This window comes from Branchiostoma belcheri, unplaced genomic scaffold, assembly GCF_001625305.1.
Source record: "Branchiostoma belcheri isolate BF01 breed outbred unplaced genomic scaffold, Haploidv18h27 scaffold28, whole genome shotgun sequence".
Taxonomy (NCBI): Eukaryota; Metazoa; Chordata; class Leptocardii; order Amphioxiformes; family Branchiostomatidae; genus Branchiostoma; species Branchiostoma belcheri.
The window spans coordinates 462357-471809 of record NW_017803887.1 but is presented as its reverse complement, the minus strand read 5'-3'; the positions used below and the strand labels follow the sequence as shown (position 1 = coordinate 471809).

The following is a 9453-nucleotide window of genomic DNA, read 5'->3' as shown; positions in this document are numbered from 1 at the left end:
TCAGACAGACCGTCGGGATGTGAGAATCCGTCCCTTCGCGACCATGGTGCGTTGCGCGGCTTTCCGAAGTTCGCTCAGGCTCGCCGCGCGTAGTTGACACGTCGTCCTGTCAAGCACAATCTTCCCGTGCCACTTCGCTTCTTCCAAGACCAGTTTCTTCCCTACGACATCCTTAGAATCGCAGAAGTCTTGAACCTGTTTGTTGACTTCCTTAAAGTCTTGTAACTCGTCTTGAAAATCCTGACCTTGCTGTCGTATCTTGTCCTTGAGAATGCCGACAAAGCGTTCGTACAGCAGGTAATCTGCGGCTGCGAATGTGCGGTGGTTGTCACTCTGCCTGTCGGTGAGCTGCAGCGGACGGTGTACCTGTAAGAAACAGGAGGAGCGAGTAGAAACAGATAAAACCCCTCCTCGTCCCTCGGCTGAAAAGGTCTAGACCCATCGGCCGGGTCAGTTGGTAGCGCCTATAAACCCCCCACTGTTACACTACTCCCTTTCTTTCTTTCTCCTCCTTTTCTTTTCAAGATTCGTCCTCGAGTCTTCCGAATTCGACATCCCTGGAGCGGCAGTCTTTGCCAGAACTCCCAGGGCTGGTGTGGGAACCACTGTAAGAAACAGGAGCGAGCAGTAGAAACAGAAAGAAACCCTGTTCCCGGGTCGGGGTTCGAACCCACGACCTCCCAAGTACCGGCTTCAGACTCCGACGCTCTAACCACTCGGTCGAAAAGGTCTAGACCCGTCGGTCGGGTCAGTTGGTAGCGCCTATAAACCCCCCCACTCACTAGTACTCCCCCTTTTCTTTCGAATCTTCCGAATTCGACATCCCTGGAGCGGCACTCTTTGCCAGAACTCCCAGGGCCGGTGCGAGAAACACTGTAAGAAACAGGGGCGAGCAGTAGAAACTGAAAGAACCCCCTGGTCCCGGGTCGGGGTTCGAACCGCTCTAACCACTCGGCCGAAAAGGTCAAGACCCTTCGGCGGGGTCATTTGGTAGCGCCTATAAGCCCCCCCCCCCACACATTGTTACATACCTTACAGCAGGTTTTGTTGGCGTACAGAATGTCTCTGGTTTCCCAGCACATCTCGCGCTTCAATGCCACTAGCGACTCGTCCAGGTACTCCAGGATGAGGACGAACTTGAACTCGGAGACGATGCGGTCAACGAACCTCTTCGTCCGCTCAAGGTCTTCCGAGAGACCAAGGGAGTACCCAAAGCTGTATGCCTAGGACAGAAACACAATTAATTGAATTACATGTACTTCAATCCACACTTCACTTAACCGCGACGGGACCGACATCGTCTACCAGACAGATACCTTTGACCCACTGTTGAAGTAACACTTGACAAGCTTCGTGACAAGCTTCACTGGGTCAGTCAACTGAGGAAGACCAGAGTGACTGGTCGAAAGCTCTAGGTGAGAGAATTTTTTGTGTTGGATCAAAAGTGCTAACTTTAAACATGTACTTCAATCCCACTAGCAAAGAATTAAAGAAATATAAATTACCTTGAATCACAACTGCAATGCCAGGGTATGCAAAATCAATTGGCAAGTGATAAATATACTTCTCTGTCCATTATTTTCCTATCCTAAACGAGCATTTGCAATGTATTTGCCTAAGCTTCTAAGTTCTGACACCTATTTGATTACAACAAGGTCTCTCAATGCGCAGTACAATTCAGAAACTTATCATCGATAGTATGATCTTACAATTGTCAGTCTTACATAGTTCAGAAGGTTTCTGAACAATTTTGTCATTGAATTTTAGTACTCTAAAGCTTCTTTAAAGTAAGTTACTGAAATCTTTGTAACCAGTTGTTACAACCTTCTTACTCTGTTACGTATACGTCTCATCATCATAGACATAGGAAAAGAACCGTGTATAACATATACGTGCACAGTATGATATGATGACTTCTGACCTGAAAATTTTTAGTGAAAGAGTACGGTTTCCTCTTCATCCTCTGTGAGTGGAGTTTCCTCTCCCAGGTGTAGGGATCGTCCAGAAAGGTCTGTATGGGTTGTTTCGTGGGGAGGTTGTACAATTTCTGTAAGTCGTACTCAGAGAAACAGGCCTGGAGGTGGTCTAGGGGATGTCGTAAGATGCCCAGGTATATCTGTAAGAAATTATGTGGGTAGGTTAAATATTTGCCCTTATTGTATAAGTCAACAGGAATACTAGAAAGGTAACATTTGCAAAGCAAATGCATAATGTTTACCTTCGCATATGGTCTGCTCTGTAATTTTTTACTCGAACACATTCATATATATGGTCAGACAGGAGTCTAAATCCCTCGATGTAACCCAACACTAGTCACCATGGTGACAGGCGCCTGGTTCACATCATTGACCTTTAATATTGTTGCTATGGCAACGCTTACTTACCATGTCGTTTGGGAAGAAATATTGGAACATATCCGGCCTGTAGACTGCCCTGTCCACTATGACGTCATGCTCCAGTCCGGGTTTGAGAGGAAAATAGTTCCCTGGTCTGGCGGAGGGATACATGGAAAAGGGAGGTAAAACATCATTTTGTGCTTCTTAAAACCAACGTTTGTAAACAAAACAATCCGACAAATGCAACTTTTGCAGAGCGTAATCTATAGTTTCATAAGCATGCCCTTTTAATTCACAATCCAAACATTACATTGTAGTAATTAAAAAAATCCCAACTTGGTGCTGAAAAGCCATCCACACTTACTTACCCACAATCTATACTTGCTCTGAAGATCAAATTCAAACCTTGATTTTAATCAACTTGATATATAACGTTATATAACGTTAATACTAGAAATGCAACATTTGTAAGGCAAATGCATAATGCTTATTACCTCCATGAAATGTGTCATGGAGGTTATATTTTCAGTTGCGTTTATCTGTCCGTCTGTCCGTCTGTCCGTCCGTCTGTCTGTCTGTCCGTCTGTCCGTCTGTTGGTCAACAAGATAACTCAAGAACGCCTGGATGGATTGGTTTCATACTTGGTGTGTTGGTAGGGTGTGACGAAACCTGGAAATGATTAGATTTTGGTCCCCCTAGTGGCTTCCCTTGGTACTGCAGCGCAACTTCCGGTTTTGATATCTCGCGATCTGGACATGCTAGGGTCATGAAATTTTGATGGAAGGTAGCTCTCGTGCTTGGGAAGAAGTCACATGAGTTTGGGCCCCCTAGCGGCTTGTTCTGGAACTGCAGGGCACTTTCTGGCGAAATGTTTAAAAGCCAATAAGTCCAGACAGGAACAACATATTTTCGTTATTTTTGGTGTGTAGGTAGCCGAGAGAGAGATGTACATAATTAAATGCAAATTATGCAAATGAGGACTTAATTGGCATAATTAATGAGGAAATTCTATAATTACAGTGTTTTACATTATACTACTTACATACATGTAATGTATGTAACCTATGGCAGGTGGAACTTCAACAGATACTAATTATGCAAATGATGACCTAATTTGAATAATTAATGCGAAACCTCTATGATTTCGTAATGGTGAATGATGAGAAGGTCATACTTGGGACATCTGTAAGTTAATCAAAAGTTAACATACATCACGATACATATATCATGTTAATGCAGAGGTCATTTGCACAATTAAGGAAGAAATTTACATTTACATATCAAGATCATATTTCATGGAGGTATGAGATCTCGGAATTCTAGTCTTCACATCTGGTCTGCTCTGCTAATTCTTACTCAAACATTAATATATATAGTGACGGGAGTTTAAATCCCTCCTGCTATAAAACTGCAACATGATGTAACTCAACACTAGTTACCATGGAGACAGACGTCTTGTTCAGGTCATTGACCTTATTGGTTTGGAGGAGAAGAAGAAGAGGAAACAGAGCAAAAACAACATGTTTTCCTTCGGTAAGCTTAATAATAAATTCAAAGTTTCACCTGATTTCAAACGGCCATCCCAGCAGGTCCCCCGTACTGGGCAGTACGGCGTTCAGGTCATGGGTCAAACCGAACCGGTACAAGATGGCGGCCACCGTGGTGGAGCCTGCGCGGTGGGTCTTCACGAACATGAACCTGGTGACGGGCTGGGTACAGGGGTCAGGGGGGTCACTGGAAGAAAAATGTCCAGACTATGCATGATGTACAAAATGACTAATAAACTGGTGGACATCCCAACTACTAAGTACCTAATACCAGCCCAGAAAAACAAGAAATAGCCATGCCTTCAACGGTATCAGCCTGTGTTATCCACCAAGGGTTGAGGTGTTCAAGAATTCATTCTTTCCTAGAACTATCGCAGAGTGGAACTCGCTGCCACCAAGTACAGTAGGGGCATTGTCATTAGAAAGCTTTTAACACAGCGTTAGATACTCAGCGGTTAGGTGTAACAAGTCGTTCGGTGAGATATAGCCAGCCGCCGCACCGCGTACCGTATAATTTCTTTTGTCATAAATTATCAAAACCTTTTGGCAGACCCTGTGGTGGAAGAGACATTATATCCAAGTCCACAGTCCTCCATGTCTATGACGTCATCTCTCTCCTGAAGCGAATCCTGGTCTCCATGACCGTCGAACATCACCATGGTAACGACGCCCGTTGCTAGGAGAACCGTGGTACTGAGAACGGCCGCTCGGGACGTCATGTTTACGTGTGGTTTGACAGAAATCCAGGCAGGAATGTTAAAGCTCCGTTTTCATATTTGTGCTGTCGCCCGGTCGAAACACGAAAGTTGTTCGACTGGTTCGGATCGACTAAATACTAAGTACTCAATTTAGCTGGAGGGGAGACTTCAACTTCAGAATTGCAGGAGATATAACACCTGTCCATGCACTTTTTACACAGTGACAAGTAGAGTCAGACCATAACTACGTATAATAGATTATCTTGGTCCGTAAGTAAGGCGAAGGGCACATTTTTCTATACAGATAGTACTGCCCCCTAAGTTGGAATGGACTCGCCCGGTTATCCGGGTTCGGTGTCCCAACAAGCAGTACGTTGGCAGTTGTGATAGTACCCATAAAGAAACCAAGAGTGACTTGGCATATCCATTACCAAGCCTATGATCACGTCCGTACTGTAATGCTCGGCGACGGTACTATTTTCTTTTGTATTATGTCTAGCAACAGCAGTAACATTAACGTTAGGTTTTTTTTTAATTCCAACATCTAATCACAAGACGTGGTGACGGCACACTCAATTTTTTTCACTTATATTAATACCGTCACCGACACAGAAGACAATACAATACTCATTTTGACCTGGGCGAAGTGAGGAAAGTCATGTAAAGTGCCTATCCCAAGGGCACAAGATCGGTGGCATGTAAGGACTCGAACACGGGACCTCTTGGTTCCGAGTCGAGCACGCCGCCGCTACGCCACACGACCCCACGACCCCATCCCACCCCCTCCCGGGAGGTTCATCAAACAATACCGAACTGTTGAACAGCGCAAGTGGTTAAAATAACACACAGCTACAGGCACCCTTTGTCATACAGGTGTAGTTTACAACAATATATAATGTCCTTGTTTACAACCAACAGCAAGACTGAGCCCTATGAAACGTCAGAAAAATCCCCGGCCGGGACTTTCCCTGCGTCAATCTGTTGCGCAGGTAAAATTGTCGGCCCGCATCTTTCAGTCCACACTTCTCACCTGAAGTCTCCTCGTGCCGACATCTTGGGACGTGAGTAGTAGTAGTAATCTGTAATATAATAAGTTTTTGTTAAGTTGTTCCATCATATATATGACTTTTTTGTGCCGTGTTTGATATCAAAACATACGCGATTCGTGGTTGCCAAAAACGTAATACACGTATAACTGAATGACTTAAACAGTAGATATTGAACCATTTTCCGCTGCCAGAATACGGCAGTCACGTCTAGCAAACTACGAGGTATAAGATATACTCCAAAAGTATCCCTGGTAATGCTGAAAACAGGCAGTCGCTAAGATGACGTATTGTTGGTTCTGAGCCAATGTAGGGGCTACTTACGGTCACGATTGATAATTATTCAGCTATGCATGATTTTCTTGCGTAATCAATACATTTAAACAGCAGTTTAATGTCTTAAAAAGTGTATATACTAATTGAGAAGGTAACGGGGCCATTGGCGCGATTGGTGTGTCAGGGGTATACTGAAAATGGACCCTTTCTCGTACTTTCATTTTCGGCCGCCGCCCGATAGGTCATATGAAACCCACACCTTGCCTTCAGTACGGTACTCTATATTCATCCCTATATATAGCCCCAGTCAGGGACTTTCCCTGTGTCACCATCAAGAGAACAAAAAGACGTAAAGTCCCGGTCCCAGGTACGTACAGCAGGTGCGCATTTGGTGAGGGGCGCTGCGTCAGGTAAGTCTGTAGATCTGCGGGTCCTTCATGTAAACAATTTGGGACGCTAGGAGTTAGTTGTGTTTGCTATTATGTGATACAGTGAGCATACTGCGTGTCTAAAATTAGTGGAAGCTGACCAAAATGAAATTTGTCGGTCCTAATTAGCTCAATATACGAACTCTCCAAGCAAAGGTTTGGGTTTGGGGTTATTTTTGGTGTGTTTTTAGGCTTTTTTGTCGGGCTTTTTTTGCACTGGAATTTTTTTTCACCTAAAAAAGAAACCCCAATAAAGAAGCCTAAAACACGCCAAAAATAAGCCTAAACCCAAACCTCTGCTTGGAGAGTAATGCTCCTGTGACAGAAAATAGCAGTAGGGTCTCGATAAACTCTGCATTGAAATAGTCTACTTACAGCTGAATACTGTATTCTCAAACATGAGGAGAATCTAAAAAAAACTTATATTCTTCTCCCGCCTCTACCAGGCTTCGGGGGGCGCCTGGAAAGAGTGCCAAATCGAGAGCGATAACATGCCAGCACTCGAAAACTGTCCTCTCGAGCGGACCAACTCGTCTGGTATGTTATCGCTCTCGATTTGGCCAATTTTTACAATTTCCAGCCGCCTCCCAAAGCCTGGTAGCGGCTACCGCCCTGTACATGTACATTGTCTGCAGGTAGCGAGCTGAAAAAAATCAACTGTGGGACTTTCCGTTTGCGTCACTGGCTGACAATATCGAGGGCTGGGCGGGACTGTTTACCGAGCTGCTACGCGGATTGAATAGCCATAAAGCCCCCTGGCGCGAATACCCCTCTCTCTCAGTTGCGAAATGTACAAGCAATCTTAAAGGTCACGAACAAAGACAGCTTTGCAAACAATACTATCTATCAACAAGTTGCTACAGATCACAGACAAGAGAACAATAGACATATATAAAGCCCCCCTCTCAGTTTCAGTGGCCAATAGAGCAAAAACATAGCGGCGCTGCGAAACGCGGCAAAAACCTGGAGTTGAGCCAAATCCTTGAGCTTTCATATAAGTGAGAGGTCAGGTGTTTAGGGCTAGGGTTAGGGTTAGGGTTGGTATTAGAGTTAGGGTTAGGGTTACTACGGAGGTGGGATCATTGTTCAGGGCTAGGATAGGTTTAGTCTACCACATCACATCAAAACCCCTCACACCCCTTGTCTCAGGTACTAGTATATTGGAAACCGCCAAGTAGTGTTGGGGTCATGTATTTGGCGGTAACTTCGCGGGCGTTACGCAATCACTGATTACGTCATCCCACAATCCCTTGCGGGTGGATTTCCCCCAGAATTGATTGATACCATATGGGGGAATTTATCCTTCCTTCGGCGATGATTCTGCAGAAAGTGCAAATTCCCATTGGGACCGTTGTTCCACGTGCAACCCACAACGGTCCCTATGGGAATTTGTACCTGCGTAAAAGGAGTAGGAGAACTTGGCAAGAACTGTATATCCCAAGTGAAATTGATTGTGTGTTGTATGAAAGTATTGTAGAAAATGTATATTTTACTATTTCTATGTGTTCCATGAAGTTTATGTTACGAAGTTAATATACATTTCTAAAGGAAGTACAAGCTGTAAGCTTTCAAGATATGAAATAATATCTTTACAAAGCATCAGAAAGGAGAATAAGATGTTGTATTATATGGGCCTTGCAACTGAATAGTCAGTTCAGCACCTAGGACAGTATGTACCAATTAACTCACCTGTAATAATACCTGGGTAATTTTTTTCTCATGTATGTAATCCTGATTTTATCAGGAATTGTCAGAAATATTGTAGCCTTGATATTAGCATTTCATACATGGTTTTGGATACTATAATACAATGAGTTCACAAAAAATTATATTTTATTGCATTATTGCCCTTGTACATCATTACTACTAACACTAAGCCAGACTTGCATGTTGTTACAATTGTGTAAGGTCAATATTTGTGATTTAAACGGGGTAATTCAGCATTTTACAGCCCTGCAATTTACTGAGTGTTGTAAATAACTGGCTATTTGAAAACGGCATATTTCGGGGTGTATTTCCAAAAATGTGGTACCTTTCCGACTGTACACTGCCTAAGTTTTCGCAGGTAGGGCGAAAAAAATAATCTCCAAGCAGATCCCTCTCGGTGGCAAAAAGAGAGTATCAAATTGGCCAGGACGCCGGCCACCGACGCGTTGGTGGGATTAGCGACAAAAAAAAAACGGCCATATATAAAAAGGTAACGATCATTCCCCACAACCTCTGCTTGGAGAGTACAAAAAAACAACTGCGGGACTTTCCGTTTGCGTCATTGTCTGACAATGCCGAGGGCTGGGTGGAACTGTTTACAGAGTTGCTGGGTTACTATGATGAGAATTGAATAGCCACAAAGCCCCTCGGTGTGAATTCCCCTCTCTTAAGTTGCGAAGTGTACAAGCAGACACCTTAAAGGTCATGTACAAAGACAGCTTTGCAAATAATACTCTGAGGAATTCAATACTCTCACAATTACAAGCGTCGAGAAGGGAGCAAATAGCGGTCATTTCTTAAGCCAAAGACCGAACAGAGTGGAGGAAACTTGCTGCCCAATGTGCTACGCACGGAAGGAACTAAGTCTAAGTAAGTTCTGTAATGTCGGTAGACTTAAGTGGTGGTCATATACGATTATATAAAGTCATGACATTGCCAACCGCCCTGCCGTGGCAAAGTTCTTTCCGTGACGATCTCCCCTCTGGCTGTGCAATGTAGAGGGGTAATCTTACACCCTCACGGCATCAACAATAAGGTACATGTACTTTGTAAAGGTCGGTTTCATATAACAATAGAGAGAAAGAGAACTTTATTGACACAACAAAAGTAAAGCGACTGTAAAACATGTCAGCATTGTGACGACATTTCATCCCCGCCAAAATGTATAATGGATACCCCAAGCAGTGTCAGAGTATATATTTAACAACAGCGACACACATCTGACTTGAAACCGGAGAATGCAAGTCTAGCTCTCCGCGAAAAAAAACACACTTTTCACACCTGGATTCATGGATCTTATTTTCACAAAAATGTATAATTTCTTCAGTCGGAATGGTTAACATCAAATGACGAAGGCATGAGGTTGTGGAATTCTTGTTATGTCTAAAAATGGTGATATAAAAAACGAACAAAC

General features: G+C 43.7%; 2 protein-coding genes across 4 annotated transcripts in view; one reads left to right on the top strand and one right to left on the bottom strand.

Moving 5' to 3' along the window:
- On the bottom strand, positions 1-4673 carry LOC109472518 (galactose-3-O-sulfotransferase 2-like). Its single transcript, XM_019772300.1, has 6 exons — positions 4437-4673; positions 3901-4071; positions 2385-2490; positions 1922-2116; positions 1032-1223; positions 1-366 (listed from the first exon to the last, which is right to left on the bottom strand). The coding sequence occupies exons 1-6, from the start codon at positions 4601-4603 to the stop codon at positions 1-3; spliced, it is 1197 nt and encodes a 398-aa protein (XP_019627859.1). The 5' UTR covers positions 4604-4673.
- An 868-nt stretch (positions 4674-5541) lies between these two features.
- The window catches only part of LOC109472616, a 16628-nt gene continuing 12716 nt past the window's right edge, over positions 5542-9453 (top strand). The window contains exon 1 of one of the 3 annotated variants that reach the window (XM_019772423.1): positions 5542-5643. The gene's annotated coding sequence lies outside the window, so the exon portion shown is untranslated. Of the gene's footprint in view, positions 5644-6238; positions 6315-9453 lie in introns of those variants that run through there. The other 2 variants (XM_019772426.1, XM_019772425.1) reach the window with 2 other exon arrangements.